Genomic DNA, 24023 nt, shown 5'->3' with positions numbered 1-24023 from the left:
TCCCTTCTTCATTTTTTCCTCTCTGATCCTCCCCTTCTCAGTGGCCAAATGAGGGGGGGACAGGGACAGGCCTCGGAGGGGAGGGATAAAAGCAGGGAGAGAAATAGGAGAGGAAAAATCCCCCTGAAAGCTTTTGTTTTTCATGTAACCATTTTTTAAAAAATACCCCCCAAATTAGTGAATTTTTAAATGAAAAATGTTGATTTTAATGAAAAATATCATTTTGATTAATGTAATTATTTGTTAAAATACAGGTGTGATCTAATTATAAGGAACACCTATTTATGACACAATTATTTCTTATTGCCCAATAATAAAAATGATCACACATCGATAAAAATAACCAGCATCTCTCCAGAATCAAGGCAGCCTAAGGGACTTGAGGAGCCAAATTCCCATTGGCTTTCAATAGGAAATGATACCCAACTCCCTGAAGTGCACTTGGTACTCACACCCTTAATCTCTGTAATTTGTGTCTGTGCCATCTTCTGTAATAGCCAGCCAGAGAGCTTAAAGTTGCACGTCTAGTTAAGCTTACCAAGCAGAAAGTTAAGTCAGCATAGTTAAGTGTAGTGAGAGCTTTTGAAGGTTGTTTCTGGACAGCAATTTTATTTTTAGAAGCAACTGGTGCAGAGCAGAACTAGATAAAATGGTGAGAAAATTTGACACCATTTTTTTTTTACCAATAAAAGAAAATACATGTGAATTGGCACCACAGGTTGTGCCTTCCTGGTCCTGAACTCTTGGGACTTGACCAGTCCTGAACCAGGAAATTTGCTTGACCAGGGGAGGCTATGAGGGCAGCAAAGGGCCAGCATGGACTAGGCGGGAACAGGGGAACACTTGGGGGAAGAAGGCTAATGAGCTATTTGTGGTGCTCTGAGAGGGCAGAGCAGGCGTTGCTGAATTCAGGGCCCCTCTTTTCCCTGTGAGTGCACCTGCCTGGGAACACCCATAGGGATCCAGACCACAGATGATGGAAGCCCATACTATAGAGATCTATCCAGCATTTGCAACTCCTTTTATTCATCATCCTCTACAGTTAATACATGAAAAGCATCATAAGAATGCTCATACAATTGTCTTGCAAATATCTATGCAAATATGTTTCCCCCCGAACAGTCATACTTTTGTGCAGCTAACTTGAAAATTCTTGGGGATCGGAATGTTCCTGACAGAATGCAGAGAAGAATTGTGACTTTCATGACCAATCACTTAGCATAACTAAAAGTCTCTGAGGCGTAACCATGTTGGTCTGTATCTGCAAAAACAAGGAGTCCTGTGGCACCGAAGGACATGTCTACACTAGGAAATTATTTTGAATAACTTATTTTGAAATAATAACTCCTGAAATAACTATTTCAAAATAGTATGTCCACACTACAAGGAAGCATTGAAATGCTTATTACAGTTATTTTGAAATAATGCATTCACACTGACTGGAGCCTGCATTGGATTTAAAGCCCCCAGAATCACTCAAGGAAGATCACCAGGAGGACAGATGCTTCCTGTAACTGCTTGCTGAGATCAGCTGAGACACATACTTAAAGGGGTTCCTTTCTACAGCTGCGTCTCACATGCCACTTCTCCACTGCCTATGCAAGCAAACTCACGCCGTGTACTCTGGTTGCCCTTGCGGATGCCACAGCATTTCCAACAAGGAGCCAGAGGTGCTGTAAAGTAGTGCCAGGCTCACAGGCCTCGTACTGAACCTCATGGTTCAGTTTATCCACATTGTCCATGTGCTGCTTCAGGATGAGAATGACCATTCCGGACCTGGGGACCTCTTCACGCATGATCTCAAAATAAAAAAGGAGTCTCATAAAAAATGGAAACTACGACAACTAACAAAGGATGAATATAGGCAAGCAACACGGGAATGCAGGGGCAAGATTAGAAAGGCAAAGGCACAAAATGAGCTCAAACTAGCTACAGGCATAAAGGGAAACAAGAAGACCTTTTATAAATACATTAAAAGCAAGAGGAAGACCAAGGACAGGGTAGGCCCACTGCTTAGTGAGGAGGGAGAAGCAGTAACAGGAAACTTGGAAATGGCGGAGATGCTCAATGACTTCTTTGTTTCGGTCTTCACCGAGAAGTCTGGAGGTGTGCCTAACGTAGTGAATACAAGCAGAGAGAGGGTAAGTTTAGAAGACAGGATACACAAAGAACAAGTTAAAAATCACTTAGGAAAGTTAGATGTCAGCAAGTCACCAGGTCCTGATGAAATGCATCCCAGGATACTCAAGGAGCTGATAGAGGAGGTATCTGGGCCTTTAGCTATGATCTTTGAAAAATCATGGCAGACAGGGGAGATTCCAGAAGACTGGAAAAGGGCAAATATTGTGCCCATCTATAAAAAGGGGAATAAGAACAACCCAGGAAACTATAGACCGGTCAGTTTAACGTCTGTCCCAGGGAAGATAATGGAGCAGGTAATTAAGGAAATCATATGCAAACACTTGGAAGGTAATAAAGTGATAGCGAATAGCCAGCATGGGTTTGTGAAGAACAAGTCATGCCAAACTAATCTGATAGCTTTCTTTGATAAGATAACGAGCCTTGTGGATAAGGGAGAAGCGGTGGATGTCATATACCTAGACTTTAGTAAGGCATTTGATACGGTCTCGCATGATATTCTTATTGATAAACTAGGCAAATATAACTTAGATAGGGCCACGATAAGGTGGGTGCATAATTGGCTGGATAACCGTAGTCAGAGAGTTGTTGTTAACGGTTCTAAATCCTGCTGGAAAGGGATAACAAGTGGAGTTCCTCAAGGGTCTGTTTTGGGACCCGTACTGTTCAATATCTTCATCAATGATGTAGATATTGGGATAGAGAGTACGCTTATTAAGTTTGCAGATGATACCAAACTGGGTGGGGTTGCGACTTCTTTGGAGGATAGGGACATAATTCAAAATGACCTTAGCAAGTTAGAGAAATGGTCAGAGGTAAACAGGATAAGGTTTAATAAAGAGAAATGCAAAGTGCTCCACTTAGGAAGGAACAATCAGTTCCATACATACAAGATGGGAAGAGACTGTCTAGGAAGGAGCATGGCAGAAAGGGATCTTGGGGTCATAGTGGACCACAAGTTGAATATGAGTCAACAGTGTGATGCTGTTGCAAAAAAAGCAAATATGATTCTAGGTTGTATCAACAGGTGTGTTGTAAGCAAAACTCGTGAAGTCATTCTGCCGCTCTACTCTGCACTAGTTAGGCCTCAGCTGGAGTACTGTGTCCAGTTCTGGGCGCCACATTTCAAGAAAGATGTGGAGAAATTGGAAAGGGTACAGAGAAGAGCGACAAGAATGATTAAAGGTCTAGAGAACATGACCTATGAAGCCAGGCTTCATGAACTGGGCTTGTTTAGTTTGGAAAAAAGAAGATTAAGGGGGGACATGATAGCGGTTTTCAAATATCTAAAAGGGTGTCACAAGGAGGAAGGAGAAAATTTGTTCCTCTTGGTTTCTGAGGACAGGACAAGGAGTAATGGGCTTAAAATGCAGCAGGGGAGGTTTAGATTGGACATTAGGAAAAAATTCCTAACTGTCAGGGTGGTCAAATATTGGAATAAATTGCCAAGGGAGGTGGTGGAATCTCCCTCTCTGGAGATATTTAAGAACAGGTTAGATAGACATCTGTCAGGGATGGTGTAGGTGGAGCTAGGTCCTGCCTTGAGGGCGGGGGGCTGGACTCGATGACCTCTTGAGGTCCCTTCCAGTCCTATTATTCTATGATTCTATGATTCTATGTTCCAGAGGAGGAGGGGGGCTGGAGCTGCACAGGGCACTTGCTGGAGAGACTGCTACTGGATTCTCCTCCTCTTCCTCCTCCTGGCAGGTTCTCATGCATGAAATCAGTCTCCTCCGCATTGTGGCGCTTGACCGGGAGCGGATGCTGCCCAAGTGCAGGCATGACCCTGCTCTGTGTGCTGCACTGCTGTATGTTTCCATGACTCCAGCCTCCTTAGTAGTGGCTTTTCATGGAAAGGTGTCCCACTACAGCGTCCTGAGTAAGACAGGCCTCTCCAGGAACCTTGTGAGAAAGAGTGAGGGGTTCCTGTGTGAGAGCTGAGTGCTCTGGATTGGCGTATCATATGCACCCATGTGCACAAGCTGTTGTGTGACCTTCAGGCTGAGAAGGCTGAGCGAGGGGTGCACAGTCCCTTGCAGTCTGCTGCCTGACCCTGCATGTGTATAGGGAAAGTGATGGATTTCACCTGAAGTTCCTTTACCAGGATTGTCTGAGCCCTGGGAGACATCCTGGAAGGGAGGGACTGGCTCCAGGCTGAGGATCAGCTCCTGGCTGACAGGCATGGTGTCTTGGCTGGCCTGGTCGTCCTCCTCCTCATTGTCATTCTCCACAATCCTGCCCTTGTGGAGGCTGACATGGGGCATGCCCTGGCCAAAGTTGATGATGATGGGGGAGAGGAGGTGACTGGCCCCCCTCCCAGGATGGCATCCAGCTTGTCGTAGAAGTGGCAGGTGTGTTTTTCTGCCCCAGAACAAGAACTTAGAAAGCCTAATTCGAACTACCTACTCCGTGCCACGTGTAGCCACGGGCACGGAGTCCGAACTACCAGGGATTTAAAAACGGCGGCGCCCAGCAAGATGCAAATGAAGCCCGGGATATTTAAATCCTGGGCTTCATTTGCAACTTCGATTGACTACATTAACCACCCTAGTTCCAACTAGGGTGGTAGTGTAGACATACCCTAAGGGTGCATTTACACTGCAGAGCTTAACTGGAAATAAACAACACAAATTGAGCTATATCAATTGCGTATCTTATTTTGAAATAGCTTATTTCAAAATAGGGAGAGTCTACACAGCACTTATTTCGAAATAGAGCACTCTTCCCCCGAATTCCCTTACTCCTCATACAATGAGGGTTACAGGTGTCGGAGTAAGAAGTCCTCTAGCTTGGCAGTATTTTGACACTATTTCAAAATAACTGCCTGCTGTATAGACGCAGACTAATTTATTTTGGAATAGTGCTAGTTATTGCAGTGAAGATGTACTCTAAGGTGCCACAGGACTCCTTGTTGTTTTAGCATGACGAGAGAATTACAAATAATGAGTAAGCAATTGACTTGGCACATAATTCACAAGTAATACATAGGGTGCAATATGTTCCTATGCATTATTCAGTGAATAATTCTGAATAATGAAAACACTTAAGTCTTTTTGTGGATCTAGTATAAGGGACTAAATTAAATAAAATGTCTGTTGTGATGCATTCACTGAACTCTAGCAATGAGCAGCAGCAGCTATTTCAAAAGGCATATCACCAATGTCTAACATGTGATAGACATGCATAGATTACTATTACTATCTGTCAGCTAGTAATTCCCATCCCAAATTATGAAGATGTTGTCAACTATTTGAGCTTCCTTGTGAGGCTATGCCTTCATTTCAGAGTTAGTGCAAGTTACCTACATTTGAGATAACTTAGCTCAAGCAAGAGATCACATTATGAAATAAAACTCCAGCTGCATAAGTGTTAGTAACTGATAGTTGTGCTAATTCAAGCTATGGTTTATACTCTGTGATTGGTTAGGCAGCCTGAGATAAGGGGTTGTATGTGTAGACAGGACTTTGGCTAGAGGCAACAATTAAATTACATCTGCAGTTAAAACAAGCCTTAGTTCTACAGTCCCACCCATGTCTAGACTGCAAGCTTGTTTCAGAATAAGCTTTTTGAAAGAGAGTGTCTACACAGCAAAAGCTATGTGCATGGCTCACCCCTACCCTCCGTTGATGGGATTCCCAGATGTGACCCGCCATCTCCCTGGAGAAGTGGGTCGCCATCGCTGTCTGGAGGTTCGCCACCTCAGACAACCAGTTTGGCATGGGGAAGTCTACCGTCGGGGACCTCCTCACGGAGGTAAGGCACTCTCGGGCTGCAGTCTCTAGAGGAGGAGGAAGTACTGGAAAGGGGTACCCTAGGGAAAGGGGGTTGGGTGGTGGGGGTGCAGAGGGTGTTCTGGGAGTGGGGAGGGAAGTCCCATCCCTGGGGGGGGGGGCGTTTCTACAGTCCCACCCTCACACAGCCCTGTAAGGGAGACCTCCTCATAGTGTTGGGACTGAAAATTTTATTCTTTTTATATTTGTATTTTAGGTTTAATGATGTAACAATAATATAGTAATGCAAGGTAACATATTAACACATTTTTTTCAAATTAAATCTTCTTAGTAAAAGGTACATTTCTTTGCTTTAAAGTTTAGTGAGTTAGTAATTGGTTTAAGTAGAGAGACAGAGTTTTGGTATTATGTCTGTGTTAATGATACTAGAGGAATGTTGAAGGCTAAGGCCTTAATTGTTTGATTTACAATGCCTTTTTGCTTTTCCCAATGCAGATACTGATGTTATGCTTTTCCTTGAGAGTCCTTGTAAAAGATTGTTTATGTGTAAGTGGTATGTACATGTCGAGATAAAGGTACGAAAGGTATTGCTCAGAACCAGATGGCCGAAGAAGGAGGGCCGAGGGTGAAGACCAGGCTACCCGGCATCAAAGAAGGAGCATCTATAACCATCAATGCGTACCCCTACTCACAGAATGATTGGATTGTTGGCAGATTGACAGCCTTAAAGTGGAGCTAGAACCCTGAAAGACATTTGATTACAGGATGAGCTCTGAAGATGTTTTTAGAACAACTGACAAAAGTTGTCAAAAAGATAACACTCCTGTCACAGGCTGATACAGTGGAATCCATAGACTTCAACAGAGAAAAAGGATTATAAAAGCAGGGTGCTTTGCTATGGATTCACACCCTGGGTTCGTCTTGCCAGCAACTCCAGAGGAGCATCGGATTGATCAACCGACAAAGGCCCTGCTCTCCCTCTGTGTTCAATCTGGCTGGCCACTAGATTGATATAGACTCTGGACTGGTAACTATAACATCGTCAGGTGGGACTGTATGTATGGTATTTGTGTGTGTGTGAGTGACTGAAAAGCATATAAAACTGTTGTATTCTCAATAAATGCAGCGTACTGCCTTTTCCCTTATAAAAGATCTTGTATGCTTCGTTTAAGCATAACATTTTTGGTGGAGAATTTGGGCAGCCGAGTTCTCCAAATAACACGTGCAAATAGGTATCTGATTAAAATTGCTGGTGCTGAAAAAGATCTTACTGCTTATCACTGGCATAATATTTTTACAGGCTGGTCTCCCACGTCTAAAAGTATATTGTCATTTGTGTTTCACCCATTGATGATTGTATTGATATTGTCTTGCATTTGCCTAATTGGAATGATATTTATGTGTTGCTGGAGAAAAAGAATGTTTGTTAAATTGCAACCACAAGCTCAGATTGTCTACTAATATATAGCCATGAAACAATTATATAAAATATGACCCACTCAAGGATTGTCCTTAAGGGGTCAAAAGGGGGATACGTTGGGACTGAAAGTTTTATTCTTTTTATACTTGTATTTTAGGTTTAATGATGTAACAGTAATATAGTAACTCAAGGTAACATGTTAACACTCATTGTTTCAAATTAAATAAGAATAAAACTTTCAGTCCCAACAATAGGGAGTGGCTCCCGGGGAATTAGAGGGGGAAGGGGAGGAGGGGACCTCCCAAGGGCTCAGGCACTCCCTCTGATTCTCTGTTTTGTGCATTTCTTTGTCTCCTTCTGCAAGTAGTGAGGGCCATCGACTACGTCCTGCTGCGCAGGGTCATCTACCTGAGAGACCTGGACCCCATTGTGGCTGGATTTGACACCCTGGTCTTCCCCAACTGTGGGGGAGCCATAGATGGAACCCATATTCCCATCTGAGCACCAGAACATCGAACCATGAAGTACATTAACCACAACGGCTATTTCTTGATGGCGCTGCAGGCCTCAGTCAACCACTGCGGACAGTTCATGGACATTTTCATTGGGTGATTCCGGGAGGTCATACGATGCCCGCATTTTCAGAAATTCCAGCCTCTACCAGAAGCTGGAGGAGGGCACATTCTTCCCCCACCATGACTTTCAGGATGGGAATGTGCAGATGCCATCGTGTATAATGGGGGACGTGGCCTACCCCCTCATGCTGTGGCCCATGAAGCTGTATACCAGCCACCTGGACCCCAGCAGGGACTGATTCAATGTCAGCCTGGGCAGAGCCTGCACACAGGTGGAATGCACTTTTGGGCACCTCAAGGTGCAACTCAGGTGCCTCCTGACCTGCCTCGATGTGGGGGAACACAACATTCCCGAGGTGGTCTTCGTGTGTTGTGTTCTCCACAACATGGTGGAGGGCAAGGGGAGGCCTTCCTACTGGGGTGGGGCACAGAGGCCGTTCAGGAAGGAAGGGCCTTCGATCAGCTGCGCATCGCTGCCATCCGCCAGGCCCATCAGGTGGGGGTGCACATCCGGGAGGCCCTGACCCAGAGTTTCTCTGAAGGACCCCAGTAACTCCCCAGGGCCTCCCTACTAGAGGCCTTTGCATTGCCCCCCTTTGCCTTTCCTACAACAACCCCTCCCTTCCCTGTAAACTCAATAAAAACAATGATTTTGATTTCAAAACATAACTTTGTATTTTGTTTTTCAATAAAAGTAATTGGGGTGGGGGAGGGGGCTCAGAACCTGGATAAGAGGAGGGGGGCTCAGAGCTGGGGCTGGGAGTGGCGATTGGTCTGGCTGGAAGATCTGCCTCAGGTCCGGGGACCTTGGGGGTGGGGGGAACCAAGGGACAATAGGGGGATAGGCAGGAGAGGGGGGCTGGACCAGAGTCAGGCATGACAGGGGTAAAGGGCTGGGGGTATGTCTACACTACAAAGTTAATTCGAACTAATGGACGTTAGTTTGAATTAACTTTCATAGGCGCTACACTAGCGCTCCGCTAGTTCAAACTTAATTCGAATTAGCGGAGCGCTTAGTTCGAACTAGGTAAACCTCATTGCACGAGGACTAAGCCTAGTTCGAACTTACTAGTTCGAATTAAGGGCTGTGTAGCTAGCCCTCCCCAGCTTTCCCTGGGAGGCCACTCTGGCCAACACCAGGGAAACTCATATGCCCCCCTCCCGGCCCCGGACCCCTTAAAGGGGCACGGGCTGGCTATGGTGCCCGTGCCAGGTGCAAGCCTGCCAGCACCCAGCCAACAGACCCTGCACCTGGCACGCCATGAGCCAGCCACCCGATGCCCCCCCAGCCCTCCCCCTCTTCCCGGGACCAGGCTGGCGGCTCTCAGGAGCCTGGCCAGGACCGCAAGAGGCGGGCACCCACCTGGTCTAGTGCAGACATCGTGGACCTTGTCCACGAACTCTGCACTAGGCACAGGAAAGTGGCCGTCTAGGGCAGGAGAGCTGCCAGCCTGGCCACCCAGGAGCAGGTTTGCATGAAAATCAAGGTGGTCCACTGAGACCCCCGACCCTGAGCCCTGAGCTTAGAATGGCCGTACTGGGTCAGACCAAAGGTCCATCTAGTCCAGTAGCCTGTCTGCCGACAGCAGCCAACCCTAGGTACCCTGGAGGGGGTGGACCAAAGACAGTGACCAAGCCATTTGTCTCGTGCCATCCATCTCCAGCCTTCCAAAAACTTTGGGCAGGGACACCATTTCTACCCCCTGGCTAATACCACTCCATGGACCCAACCTCCATGACTTGATCTCACTTCTCTTTAAACTCTGTTCTAGTTGTAGCCTTCACAGCCTCCTGCAGCAAGGAGTTCCACAGGTTGACTCTTTGCTTTGTGAAGAACAACTTTCTGTTACTAGTTTGAAGCCTGCTACCCATTCCTTTTCTTTGGTGTCCTCTAGTCCTTCTTAAGGGGAACTCATGAAGAACTTTTCTGAATGCACCCTCTCCACCCAACCCCTGCTTTTAGAGACCTCTATCCTGTCCCCGCTCCATCTCCTCTTTTCTAAGCTGAACAGTCCCAGTCTCTGTAGCCTCTCTTCATCTGGGACCTGTTCCCAACCCCTGATCATGTTAGTTGCCCTCCCCTCTCCCAGCCTTTCTCTTCCCCTCTCCCACCTCCTTTTCCCAGTCTCCCCCAGTTTTGTTCAATAAAGACAGAGTCAATGTTGGAAGAAACATTATCTTTATTTTGTACATCAGGAAGGGGGCCTAGGGAGGGGTAAGTGGAAGGAGGTGAGGGAGGACTGGGGTACGAGCCCCCGATGGGGAGGACTGGGCTGGCTCTGCGGGCTTCTGGGGGTGGAAGCTCTCCTGCAGCCCCCCAATTACCCTCTCTCCCCAGATGGCAACCTGCGGCAAGTGCAGCTGGTCTGATGGCCGAGTGCTGTGATGTGCCCAGTGTGGGCACTCCGGGCACTCCAAGCCAGGACTGGTTTTCAAGCAGGGCACCCCTGAGAACTGTCTGTCCGGGATGGGGGTCGGGTCCCTTTAAGCGCAGCCCTCAGCTACCCTGAGACAGCAGCTCCACACTCTAAGTCCTCCTCTGATGCCCTGCCGGCACTGCTTCCGGCCATCCTTAACCTCTGTTCAGGGTCCACTCTGTGTGGACATGCTAGTTTGAATTAGCAAAAAGCTAATTCGAACTAGTTTTTAAGTCTAGCTGCGCTAATTCAAATTAGCTTAGTTCGAATTAACTAATTCGAATTAAGTTAGTTTGAATTAGCGTTGTAGTGTAGACATACCCTGGCATGGCACGGGGATCAGGGGCTGGCGTGGTGGGAAGGGGGGGCTCTGACCCACCCTTCCCTCTCTTCGTCTAGGTTCTGCCACCTCTCCTCCCTCCCTCCCCCTATACAGGTTCTGAGCCATGGCAGGGGGAAGAGGACTGGCATGGCAGGTGAGGGGGGGGATTGGCATAGGCATGGCAGAGGGAGGGGGCATAGACATGGCAGGGAGAGCAAGGGCATGGGCAAGAGCTGGGTGTGCAATCATCTCCCATTTGGTGGCACACGTTTTGGCCCTCATGCACCAGCTCAGCCCATATTTGGGTCTGCCATGGGCATCATCCTGGATCTTCTGGGCCACGGTCTGCTGCATGTCCCAAAGGATGCCCATGTGTTCCCTCATGAGGTTCTCCTGGACTGTCTGGCATTTGTGGGTCGGGCAGCTGCCTTAGCTGGTGGTGATCACCCCTCAGTCACTGCTGGTCCAGCTGTGGGGAATAAAGAGGGAGAGGTGGTCAGTCATCCATGCAGACACTGTCCCTGAGCCCTTGCCATCCTCTGTGAGCTGCAAGCTACAGTCCTTGGGGAAGAGGATGGTGATGTCCCAGGAGCAGGGCTATGTGTGGCCTGGACAGCGGGCCCTGCCTCACAGGGACCCACAGATTCCCAGGGAACTATGCTTCCTGGCCCCTGACCCCCCACGGTCCCACAGGCAAGTAGGCAAGAGAAGTGTCCAGCCACACTGGGATCCCATGGGCAGAAGAGGGGCCTGGAGCAGTCTCACCTTCCATGGGGGCTGTACACACACCTGCACCTGGCAATGCTGTCCCTAGGAGTGGGTGGTGCCTTGAGCATGCAGGAATGCCCATGTACCATGTGCAGCACTACAGAGTCTGTGTGAGTGTCTGTGGGGGAGGGCGAGGGTGCCCTTGTCTCCAGCCTCCTTCCAGAGGCTGGTGGTGGGAGGGCATCCCCTTGGGGGGTCAGATGTGTGTGTGGTCTCCCCAGACTCTGTGAGCAGAAGCCTGGGGCTGATCAGGGGCTGCCTTGTGGGACTGTGTGGTGCAGACTGGTGCTGCACGTGTATCCATGTGCACAAACTGCAGCACGAGGGCCAGGCTGAGTGACGATCGCCCCCCAGCCCCTCAGTTCCCACCTTCCCTGACCTGTGTGTGTGCAAAAGTAAGAGCACTCACCTGATGATCCCTCCTTGGCCTCGGAGGATGCCTGGGAAACATCCAGGCCCTGGGGTACTGGCTCCAGGGTGAGGGTGACTGTGCTGGCCATCTCCTCCTCCTTCTCCTCCTGGCCTGGGAGCCCTGGGTGGGTGACAACTGGCATCTCCAGCCCTGAGTCGATGACTAAGGGTGGGGTAGAGGCTGCACCTCCCCATAGGATGTGGTGGAGCTTGGTGTAATAGGGGCAGGAGTGGGATCCTTTCCCTGAGCAAGAACTGCGCTCCCTTGCCCTGGCATACCCCTGCTGCAGCTCCTTCACCTTGCTGTACACCTGCTCGAAGCTCCTGGGGCCGAGGCCCCTCATGGCCATGGCCTCAGCCACCCGGCCATATATGTTGGTATTCCTGCTCCTGGATTGGAGATCCTGCAGGGTCTCCTCTTTGCCCCACATGTCCAGGATTGGCAGGATCTCTGCAGCAGACCATGACAGCATAAACCTTTTTGTGCCACTGGCAGGGTCCTGGGAGACCTGGGCATGCTGCCTGTGAGGGTCAGTTGGCTTTAGGTGGGATTGAGGCTGGGTGCTGGCTAAGGAGCAGTGTGGCAGTGTGAGCCGCGTAGTGAGTTGCAGCTCCCAGGGCTGGCTTCCTGCCACAAGCCTTGTTCTAGGTGCCTGCGGCTTTAAGAGCTGGCAGAAGACAGGAACTATGGAGTTGTGATGAGTTTGGACGGAGTGGCCACTAGGGCACCTATGTTATTTCCTGTAGGCCTCTTTTTTCAACAGAACTCCAACTTTCAGGCCCACACACGCCTTTTTCCGAAAAAGCATTCTTCCTTGTAGCAAGAAGTTTACCACTGCCAGAAAAACCCCTCCATTTTTTGGACTTTTTGTTGAAAGAACGCAATAGCATTGTGGACGCAAGTATTATTTTTCCGGAACAGCCGTTATTCCGGAAAAACACTGCAGTTTGACTTTGCCAACTCAGGAACAGCAGCAAAAGGCTTTGGTAAATTCATTTGGTGTGATTAGGTCAGTTTTTCATTAGTATAATTCCACTGCTGTCTGGCTTGGTGTGAGAGGAAAATGAAATCTAACATGACAGCACAGTAATCAGCCCAGATAGACCATGGGACTTTCAGCACAGGCCTTTGCCCCTTCCAATGAAGCTTCAACAACTCCTATTGCTTGTATCAACACAAGGCTTGTGCCCTGTATGTGGACTAGCCAGCGAGAGAGTCTAGTTGATTCTGTAGTTACCATCAATTGTTTCCACTGCACTTAAAGCTGCCTTTTAAAAAAGTTATTTGAGTCTAATCTTGCAGTTGGAAATAACAGAGGAATTAGATGTAAGAAAGAAAGCTAGGTTAGAGTAAAACATTTTGTCAAGCATCTGCCATAAAGACTGAAAAACTAGAGTGGCGAGTCTTGGTTAACTATGGTAAAAAGTTACATACATTTACACTGGCTTTCTATTGGTTTCTGAATTTCATCTTTGCAGCCAATATATTGCTGGTACATAATTAGGACCTTCCCTCGAGAGAAATGACCGTAACTAGACATTGCATCAGTCATTTGTTTAAGACTAGTCCAAAAACAACAGCAGGGTGGAGGGGGAGTGAACTTAATATCAACTTACTGTAATTTTTCCAACACCAGTCACAATTTGTGGTTGTGGAGGAAAGTATGCAGTGTTTGTTGATGATTGAGTGGTTTATTTTAAAGGCACTGCGGGAAAAGAATGTCTTGGGGCTTTGGCAGGTTTTAAATGTTGTACAAGAAATCAGAAGAGAAATTGATCTAAAAGATGCTGTAGATGGATTTACAAGTCTTATTGACTAGCATGCTTAGTTGCTGCTTCCACAAACCTCTGAAGTCAAGATCTGTACTAAAAGGTTTTCATTTCATGCAGTTCACATATGCAGCACGCTGCTCCTCAGCTTTAATTCAATGATTTTTTTCCAGAAGAATACAGAAGCAGGCTGTTGAGGTTTTGTCTTGGTTAAGGTTTGATGTTCAAAACCAGAAGAGGGGTGGAATACCTGAGTTCTATTTTATCTAAACTGCCAAAGATGAGAGGTTCTGATAAATCTTTTTGTTTTAAAAAGTTGTTGCTGTTATTTCTACAGAGTGGAGATAGCAGACAAAGCAGAATGGTTTACAGTCAATTCTGGAATAACTTGGACCAGGAATAGCTTGGACCAGGTTGTATTGTACCAGAACCTCCAAAATTTGGGAAGGATGATGCATTCGACAAAAAAAAAAAGTCCCTCTAGTCAGCCTCATTGTCAAACCATACCACAAGAGCCCCATGCTCCTGGCATCTATCTCTGCAACATATACGGGGGCAATCTTCCTTCACTCATCTGACCCACATGTCCCACAAATTCACCTTGTCATCATTTGATCATCTTCATAATATCATGTATTGCTCCTGTTATGCTCCAAATTCAAGCAATTACCTCACTGCTAGTTGTGTGTGAAGTACAGCTCACATGCAGCAATTGCCTGTGCATTTCAGTTTAAGGTAGAAAGCCTTATAATGTTCTGTAACTTGAGACCATTGCAGTTTGTTCTGCCATCTGTCACTACTGAGAACAGCCTATCTCCATCCTCTGTGGACCCACCCTACAGGAAGCTAAGACTGCTATCAAATCACCCCTCACTCTTCTCTTCTGCAGACTAAATAAGCCCAAATCCCTCAGTCTCTCCTCATAGGTCATGTGCTCCAGCCCCCTAATCATTTTGGTTGCCCTCCACTGGACCCTTCCCAATTCGTCCACATCCTTTCTGTAGTGGGGGTCCCAATGTGTCCTGTTTCTTTAATATCCATGTCTCATGTTCTCATAGCAAGACACTAAAGACAAGAGAGTAATGCATTTTATTTATCCTTCACGTGGTAATAACTCTGTTTCTCCAAATATAGCTGAGTGTTTCTAGAGTAGAAGTCACAAGTTCCATTCTCTGTCAGATTTCTAAAAGTATGTCTACACAGAAAAGGAAAAACCTTGGCTGGCTCGTTTGTCCATCATGTAAGAGCTAATCTGCTTCCTGATCAGTAGCACAGCCCCCTGCTATGTTACTCCACTCCAGATCAACATGTTTTGTTCCACAGCAATCATTCCATTCCATCTGGACTCTCACAATCCAATCATGTCCCACTTATCTGACAAACTCATTTTGTACTAGATAGTGGTTACCTGCTTTCATGCTATGACCATTTGATGTGCCAATGGAAAGCACCTGCTTGACCAATTTAATTCATTTATAATACAGTCACCCCCTTCTCAAATGCACTGTTGGAATTGCCCACTGCAAAAGCATTGATTCCTCCAAATGCAGCAGCCAATGTGTTACATTTAGGCTGTGTCTAGACTGGCAAGTTTTTCCACAAAAGCAGCTGCTTTTGCAGAAAAACTTGCCAGCTGTCTACACTGGCCGCTTGAATTTCCACAAGGACACTGATGATCTCATGTAAGATTGTCAGTGTTCTTGCGGAAATGCTATGCTGCTCCCGTTCGGGCAAAACCCCTCTTGCGCAAATGCGGTATTGTTTTGCGCAAAAAAGCCCCGATTGCGAAAATGGCGATTGGGGCTTTCTTGCGCAAAACCACGTCTATATTAGCACGGATGCTTTTCCGCAAAAAGTGCTTTTGCAGAAAAGCGTCCGTGTCAATCTAGATGCTCTTTTCCGCAAATGCTTTTAACAGAAAAACTTTTCCATTAAAAGCATTTGCGGAAAATCATGCCAGTCTAGACGTAGCCTTAGGTTTCACCATGTCATCAAGAATGATTATGGGCAATAATTCTGGTGGCATCCATCTCTTCTCCAGCATCTATTGCCATTGTGATCCCAGGATGATCACGCACCTTGAGGGATGGGAGGTTTCAAGAGCACAAACTAAGGAAATTTAGTTTCTTTTTAATCTTCTAAAGCTATTAAATTGTTTTGTGTTCTCCTTTTTGCTTTTTTTTCCACTGAAAAAATGGAAGGGACAGTAAAACCAGAGGGAACCCATGTTCTATAACTTCTTATCATTCAGTTAAGAAGTGGGATGTTTCCCCTCTCTCTCAGTTTGTTTTTCAACTGGTAAAAGTTATTAAACAATGGGGGAAAACAGCATGGAAACCCTATTCCCCAATTTGTAACTGTTTCCCATATTTTTCCAATTGAAAAATAAACATATAACGTTGGGAAGTATAGAAAATACTTACAACTTCTTAACAAAAACACAGACTAGGGCAAAACCCTCCATTACCAGAATCTAGGCCTGCAGTCTGGAGGGGAAGCAGAGGATTCTGAATTAGGGATTATTGAGCACAGGTCTCTGAAAATCAATTATCAATGGTGTGGGAAAACGTAGCAGAAGATTAGGGAAATAAAATCTATTCAGCCATCCAAAGACAGCGATGAAAGCCCCATTGCTTGTGACATTTAAACCTAGAGCAGACAAACCACTAGAGAATATACTACTGGAAACAGTACTGCAATGGTAGGGGATGAAATGGATTGTCTGAACAGTCTTTTTCACCTCTGACCTTTTGTGACTCTATATGTATCTATAGTACTGGTTGGGCTATCTATGATTTTTACAGGAAAACTATTTGTGCCTAATTTAGATACAATTTCTAGAGGAGGGAGAATTTCTCAGGATACTTTATTACTTTATTTATTTACCATATTTACATGTGAACTCAGTAGAACCCTGTAATCAAAAATTGAGAAAGATGCAGTTGGTACCAGTATGGTAGCTTCAGAAATGATCCCATCAGGGTAGTCAGCATCACATGATTGGATTACTTTGAAATCCTACACTGCTGCTGTACATCACCCCAATGATTTCCTTTTTTTTTTTTTTTTCCAGTGAATGACAAAGATGAGGACAGATACTCTAGGCTAAGAGGAAGTTCATTACTGCAGGCACACAATCCTATACTACAAACTGTAATACATTATTATTCAAATGAGCCAGGTATAATAGAAGAAAAATATCTAAGCATGTGTTTCTTTGTTGCTCCCTTCTTCCCCGCAGTTTCTCTTTCTCCAAAGCCCTATAATTATAGCGGCCAGGCAGATAGTTTGGATAATGGAGTATTTGGGGCATAACAGTGTCCACCCTATTTTCTTGCATACAACTCAGTGTTTATTACAGGAACAGAGTCTCCCTTTAGGCCTTGCTTCACAACAACTTCTTCTGATGCATTTATAGGGGATTTTATGTTTAAAAGGTACAAATCAGATGATGTTTCTGTTTCTTTTTTTCCATAAAATGTTTTGGCCTTTACTGGCCCCTGACATTTTCGTTTTCACTACAGTTTAGCCAGCTACCTTTTGTTTTCTGTGTCATTATTTTTCATTTCCTTTACCATGGGGATATACTTTCCTATGATATTTTCAGTGGAACATGTAATGGAATACTTATTGTGCCTGTGTGAGTAGGTATGGATTCAGAGTTAATATATACATTTCAGTGGTTAATTATTGACCGTGCCATTTTATTCTGTCAGAAATCTAATCTGGTCTATTACGATTACCATTGTGCAAAAGCAGAATGGAAAACAATATGAGCATTGAACAAAAAATAATTAACAATTAAACTTGGAATATACCAATTTCATTACCAGATTCTTTTTGTGTTGAACTAATTATAATTTTGTTTTATTTTCAGTGCATACATGTGTGTGGAAAAAGGAGCTCAAGAATATAAATTCCAACATTACAGTGAGTCATGTTTTGAAAAGACTTGCAGGCAGGAGAATCCAGATATAAATGCTAGCAGGCTGATCTTCACACAGATGATAGGTGAGCACTTTCTCTTCAGGGATGACCTTATAGGCCAGCATAAGGGTATGTGACCACCTGAAATTGAATACATGCCAATGCAGGCAGGTGTTTGTAAGTGCAGAAGGCGGGGCACCTATTAGACAGGACTTAGGTACAGAGTTTCATGTGTTTTATATTTTCCCCCTGCACAAAGAGTAACAATATACTTTCATGAAAGAAAGCACAAATATAAAATCTCCTTGAGAGACCACAGAGTGTTTGATTCACTCTATAGCAGTGGCCATCTTGAATTACCTCACAGAATGCTTCCTTGTTAAATAGGCTGGTGGTCCACTTCATACTTAGAGGGAAATGGGATGGAAAATTGCTTTGGAGTAACAATGACAGAGCTGAATGCATGACACTGAACCCCTGACTAAGATGGGTCCTCTTAGGTGTCTTTTACTGCATGGGAGTCTCAGGTGGAACTCACTTGCCATTGATTCAAGCTACTGCTTCATTAGCTATTGCCCTGCAGAAGAGGCCACTGCCAAAGCAAGACCTGCACTTCACAGCACAATTTTAGAGGGAGCGGGGAGAGGGGGAGAGTGTATGAAGAGGATGAGAAGGCAGAAAAATTTGGCAAGCAGAAGTAGAACCTAAACTGTTGCATTTCTTTGAAATGAGGCTGATGAGAAGAAAGGCATGTCAGAGTGTGGCAGAGGGGCTTTAAGAAAGCCTGGACCTGCACATGCAGAGCCACTGCCAAGTCTGTGATGTGTGGACATATCTGTGCACCTAGAATGATTGGAGTGCTGTCATTGAAAGCCAGCCCAAGGGTTCAAGGCCCTAGCAGGCCCAAGTACACAATGTAACTCCGACCCCCATATAAGATTTAACTACAGGAGGATTTCAGGCTCCAGCAAGTTTATGCTTTAAAGTTGATGCGTGGTCTGCACAAACTTGACTGCTTGGAAACCCCTTGGATCCTCCTAGACTAAAGTCCAGCATGGTCTGAGAATGTAGTTGCAATTCTGTCTTGCATTCCAAATCAGCTGGTCATGGGTAAATGCTCGCCACTAGCCTGGGCACCTGATTTCTTAAGGCTAATAGAGATCCTAGGGATGTCCCAGAGGTGGTGGCAGATAATCTTAATTCTAGATAACAGCTACTTTATTGATCATTGTGAGGTGGTGCATTTTAGCACTTCAGCATCTCCTGCTAGATGTCCCAGGCATCAGTTTTGCTAGCAGGGACACATTCTTCTGGTGGCATTTTGCGCACTGGGGATCCATTTCATTCCCAGGACTATTTCATCCTCTTCAAGATGCAGCACGCCAGATGTGTCAGTCTGTGCTTCCCTCTTCTGGGGAGTATACCATAGTCCGAAAATCCAGCTGCTTCCCTCAATGGCAACTGCAGCCTAATGTCTGGCGACTTCTTCTGTAGCGGTGGAGGGGGACCCAAGCCCACCCGCTACTCTGGGTTCCAGCCCTGTGTCCCTGTAGATAGCCACCACTTGCTGTATCCCCTCTGCTGCCTCTCTAGATCTCCGTGAGCTACTTCCTTGTCACCCTCTTTGCTTTTGCCTCAGGACCTTAGCCTGTAGAATCTTGCAGCCCACCAGGAGCTGCCTTTAGTTCTCCAGGTTTCTGCTTATAAAACTGCTCTGTCCATGGTGTTCACTGCCTTCAGCCCGCTAAGAGCCCAGTGTTCCCTCCTTAGTTCCAGGCTGCTACTGAATCTGCTCTGCCCTGTAACTCTTCTTATATCTGCTGCTCTTCTCAGCTCTTCTCTGATTGGCTGCCTCCTGTGCAGCCTTCCTAGGTCTGTATTAGTCCGTAAGAGCCCAGGCAGCCTATCACAATCATGCCTTTAATAACATTGATGAAAGGCCCTGGTCACTAGCCAATACAATCCCAGACATGATGAGTGGCACTGATAGTAATGGATGACTCCTTGGTCTTGGCCTTGTCTTCTCCTGGACACTAGTACCCTGTATCCTATCCTATCTTCAGCTGATTGCAGAGTTGTTTTCAGTCACCCATAGCAGCCTTTGAAAGGATGTGAATGCTATAGCGGGGTGCCCAAACAAGTGCTTCCACAACAGGCCACAAAAATCTCCCAACCAAGCTGGTTTGCAACATTACAAAGACCCACCCTGCAAGCACATTTATATAGCCCCCATGCCTCACTGTTCCCTGCCTTTAGTTTTCTCTTACCCATCTCTTCATACCAATGGAAGGAATCCAGTCTTCCTCCTTTCTTCTATTGCAATGCTAAACATTACCTACCCTCTCCAGGGAAGCACCTACTGACTGGGAATGTGATCAGAGGAGCCAGGTATGAGAAGTGAAACCGTAATGCTCGTTTTCCCCCCACATTCATTCTAATGAGGCATCGCACCCTTTGCCAAATCTTAAGTGTTCAAGGCTGAATTTAGGTCAAGATCTTCAGCAACAATTTTATGGTATTTATAATATAAAATCTAAGAAAACAGGGTGTCAGGGTATAGACTTCTGGCATTTTTTGCACAGGCAGAAGGGATAAGAAAAGAGAAATATTTATTATTCTAGATACTGTATACACTAAATGTTTTCTGTGAGATGATTTATGGACTTTGATTACACAGTAAAAATATAAATTCCAAGCTGTGATAATACTCATCATTTTTGTGACAAAAGTCTGCTTTAATGAGGAATTGGATGTATATTAATCCAGTAAAAGACCAAAAGCAAGGGCCATGAGGAGGTAGTGAAGCTATGAAAATAGAATGAAAATGAATGTAAAAATGCATTCAAATATCTAGGCATTTCATGTGCTTTCTTGCTGTTTCTTGACTGTGCTTCATTATGGCATTCTTTTTGTTTGTAATGAAAAATGATTTTTTTTAATTCACTGCTTTCTGCCTTAGTGGAAAAACAGGACTGGGCAGTATTTTCTGCATGTCCCATAGGTGTAAGTGTAATGAGTGATGTTATGGTTTCAGTAACTTCTACAATAGATTTAGCCAAAGAGGTGAGTGCTGTATAGATCTAAGATAGATCCCTCTAAACTGTTCCTAGAAAACCGAGAACTAGATTAGGTGGTCAATGGAGCATTCATAGTATAGAGAAATCTCTGAAATTCCTTCACCGCTTTCTCTGTTCTTCTGCCACCTAGATTGTTCCCTCACTGGGGCCTTAGTAGTTTCTATCCACATATTTTATTGTCAGAAGGTGCACCAGAAAGGGACACCACTTCCTAAAACTCTTCTGAATTGTGTATGTATGTGTGGAATCTGTCTGCTACACACACACATACAGCAGCAGGGGAAGGAAAACCTTTCCCTTCAGCCAGTTTGGCTGAGTCACACAGACCAGTGCGGATCAATTATACAGCCCTTGTAAGTGTGAATTTTATGACACTGACCTTGATTGGAGTGTGTCTCTCTGATTTTTGCATGAGCCCCAACTAGTGGGACCATTTTTATTAGTCATGAAATGGAAACCATTTTGGAGGTGAAATACTCTTCAAGGGTGAAGATGGCAGTAGTTGTTCTTAGGAAAATTAAAGGCATGTGATAGCCCGTAGAAGAACAAGAAAGGCATGTATTTTGAGGATTCTATAGATCAGCTATCAGAACCCACCCAACCAGACTACCTGATTAACTAAGTTTATAATGCATATCTTCATGTAAGCATATGGGGGACCTTGCTTTGTATCATATTAGACATGCCAGAGTTTTCATATTTAATCATTAGGTGAAATCTATACCAGGTTATCAGTAAAGTGACCTGACTTTGTGATGACTATTCAGTGTCCTTCTATGAAATGTACTGTTGGCTATAATCTAGTTACAGTAACCCATAACATAAAATAACTTACCAATGAGATTGATTCTCTTCAGCAAAGGGCAACCAAAATGATTGGTTTATTTTTCCTAATATCCAACCTAGACCTCCCTCACTGTAACTTGAGACCATTGCTCCTTGTTTTGCTATCCGTCACTACTGAGAACAGCCTCTCTCCATCCTCTTTGGAACCTCCCTTCAGGAAGTTAAAGGCTGCTATCAAATCCTTCCTCACTCTTCTGCAGACTAAACAAACCCAAATCCCTCAGCCTTCTTCTTGTAGGTCATGTGCTTCAGCCCCCTAATAATTTTGGTTGCCCTCTGCTGGACCCTCTCCATTGCGTCCACATCCTTTCTGTCGTGGGGGCCCCAGAATTGGATGCAATGCTCCAGATGTGGCCTCACCAGTGCTGAATAAAGAGGAATAATCACTTCTTTAGATCTGCTATCAATGTTCCTCCTAATGCACCCTAATATGCCATTAGCCTTCTTGGCTACAAGGGCACACTATTGACTCATATCTAGTTTCTCATCCACTGTAATCCCCAGGTCCTGAACTGCTACCTAGATAGTCGGTCCCCAGCCTGTAACAATGCTTGTGATTCTTCCATCCCAAGTGCAGGATTCTGCACTTGTCCTTGCTGAACTTCATCAGATTTCTTTTGGCCCGGTCCTCTAATCTGTCAAGGTCACTATGGACCATCTCCCTGCCCTCCAGCGTATCTACCTCTCCCCCTAGCTTAGTCATCTGCAAGCTTGCTGAGGGTGCAATCCATCCCCTCATCCAGGTCGTTAATAACGATGTTGAACAAAATGGGCCCTGGAACCAATCCTTGGGGCACTCCGCTTGAAACTGGCTGACAATCTGACATTGAGCCATTGATCACTACCCATTGGGTCCAACAGTCTAGCCAGCTTTCTATCCACATTACAGTTCATTTATCCAAACCATACTCCCTTAGCTTGCTGGCAAGAATACTATGGGAAACCGTATCAAAAGCTTTGCTAGAGTCAAGGTATTTCACATCCACTGACTTCCCCATGTCCACAGAGCCAGTTACCTCATCATAGAAGCTAATCAGATTGGTCAGGCATGACTTGCCCTTGGTGAATCCATGGCATGAAAATCAGGCTAGGTGACAATTCATCAATATTAGAATGGCTTTCATTTTTCTTTAACTCTTTGCTATAAACCATCATATTTCTTGTCCAGGGAAGCTAACAAGGCCTGATTAACTGAAACTTCTGGATGGCAATGGAAAAATAGTTTTAAAAAAATCTAGTTGTCTTTCTGTCACTTGAGTGAGTAGAAGCACACATGCAGAAAGACCTTCCTGAATCTTGGTTTTATTTATATTTAATCATTATGTGACTATTCCAGTTGAGGGCTTAAAGTACAGCAATAAAAATCAAACTAAATATGGAGGCCATCAAAGCCAAAGCTAGCAAATGAAAAAAAATGGCATAAATTCCAAGAAGTGATTATATGGCCCACTCCAGGCTATCTGCCCTTCAAAAAACTTATTTTAAAAAAGAAAGCTAATTGATTTCCAGCATGTTCTGAAATGGCTTACTGCATTGTGGATGCAAATAGATCTTTTGGATAAACTATCATTACAGTTACATCCTGTCCAGAAAAAGAGTGTTATCTGTATGATTTTTTTTCTCCTATTGTAATTAAAGCTGGTTAAATGTTGCAAAACAATGTTTATGAGCATTCCCTTGTGATCCAAACAGCTGCTTGGTTCACCTGTGTTCCCAACCCTTTCTGGTTCATGCTGAGGGATTTTCATTCCCAGTAGAGTTTGGGGAAAAGCCTATTGGCTTACAAACAAGACAATTGTTCCCTTGTTTAAAAAGTTTCAGTCACCAGGTCAGGAAACAGAAACAATCCCATCTGACATTGTGTAGGTGATCAATAAGATACCAAGAATAATGAACAGACAAAGTGAAGTTTCTGAACAACCCAGTAATTGATATTTCATTGCTCAAACCATTCCTTAAACAGTTTTTTAAAAGTCTATAAATCAAATTTTAGGCCCCAGTCCTGCAAGGAGTGCAAGCAGGGAGCTCTTTGTGGGACAGGAAGTCACGATCCTTTCATGAATGTTTCAGAAACAGAAAACAGGACTAAATTTTCCAGGTAAATTATTCATATGGCTAATTTGATCAGTTTTAATAATAACAGAATGAAATAAAACACACCCTTTGCAATTCATTTCTGGGCAAGCTTTGAACTTAAGAGGTTCCACTCTTCTATTGGATTCATGTTTTTTATAACACCATGCAGAGCCTGTGCGAATCAGAAATATGAAGCCTTCCTGTCTTATTGCCTAATCAGGAAATACATGAAAATAATATTTAGGAGGTAATTGTTGGTATTTATTTTTCCTTGTAGTAATAAGAAAACTCTGTGAAGTTTATAAATACAATGTTAGCACCATTATTGTATTGGCAAGTGACACAAATGTAGTTTTCCACTATATGGTATTCTGTTAAGGACTCTGCATTGTTAATGATATATGCATTTTGTTTATTGAGTAGGTGATTGTTACTACTTGCCAACTGCATTAAATACATGTGCCACAATTATTGTTGAAGTTATTGAGCCAAACACTATTTATTGTCTTCACTGGATTTGTAGCAGGGAAGAAGTTGGTTCATT

General features: G+C 44.8%; 1 protein-coding gene across 1 annotated transcript in view; it reads right to left on the bottom strand.

Moving 5' to 3' along the window:
- Nucleotides 1-24023, bottom strand: part of LOC142830018 (uncharacterized) — a 45855-nt gene that overhangs the window by 11129 nt on the left and 10703 nt on the right. The window contains exon 3 of the mRNA XM_075932857.1: nucleotides 1697-1799. Within this exon, the coding sequence (XP_075788972.1) occupies nucleotides 1697-1799 (103 nt within the window). The remainder of the gene's footprint in view (nucleotides 1-1696; nucleotides 1800-24023) is intronic.

The sequence above is a fragment of the Pelodiscus sinensis genome, chromosome 6, assembly GCF_049634645.1.
Source record: "Pelodiscus sinensis isolate JC-2024 chromosome 6, ASM4963464v1, whole genome shotgun sequence".
NCBI classification, from domain to species: Eukaryota; Metazoa; Chordata; order Testudines; family Trionychidae; genus Pelodiscus; species Pelodiscus sinensis.
Note: the sequence above shows the minus strand (reverse complement) of the source record. Positions and strands in the feature narration are given on the sequence as shown.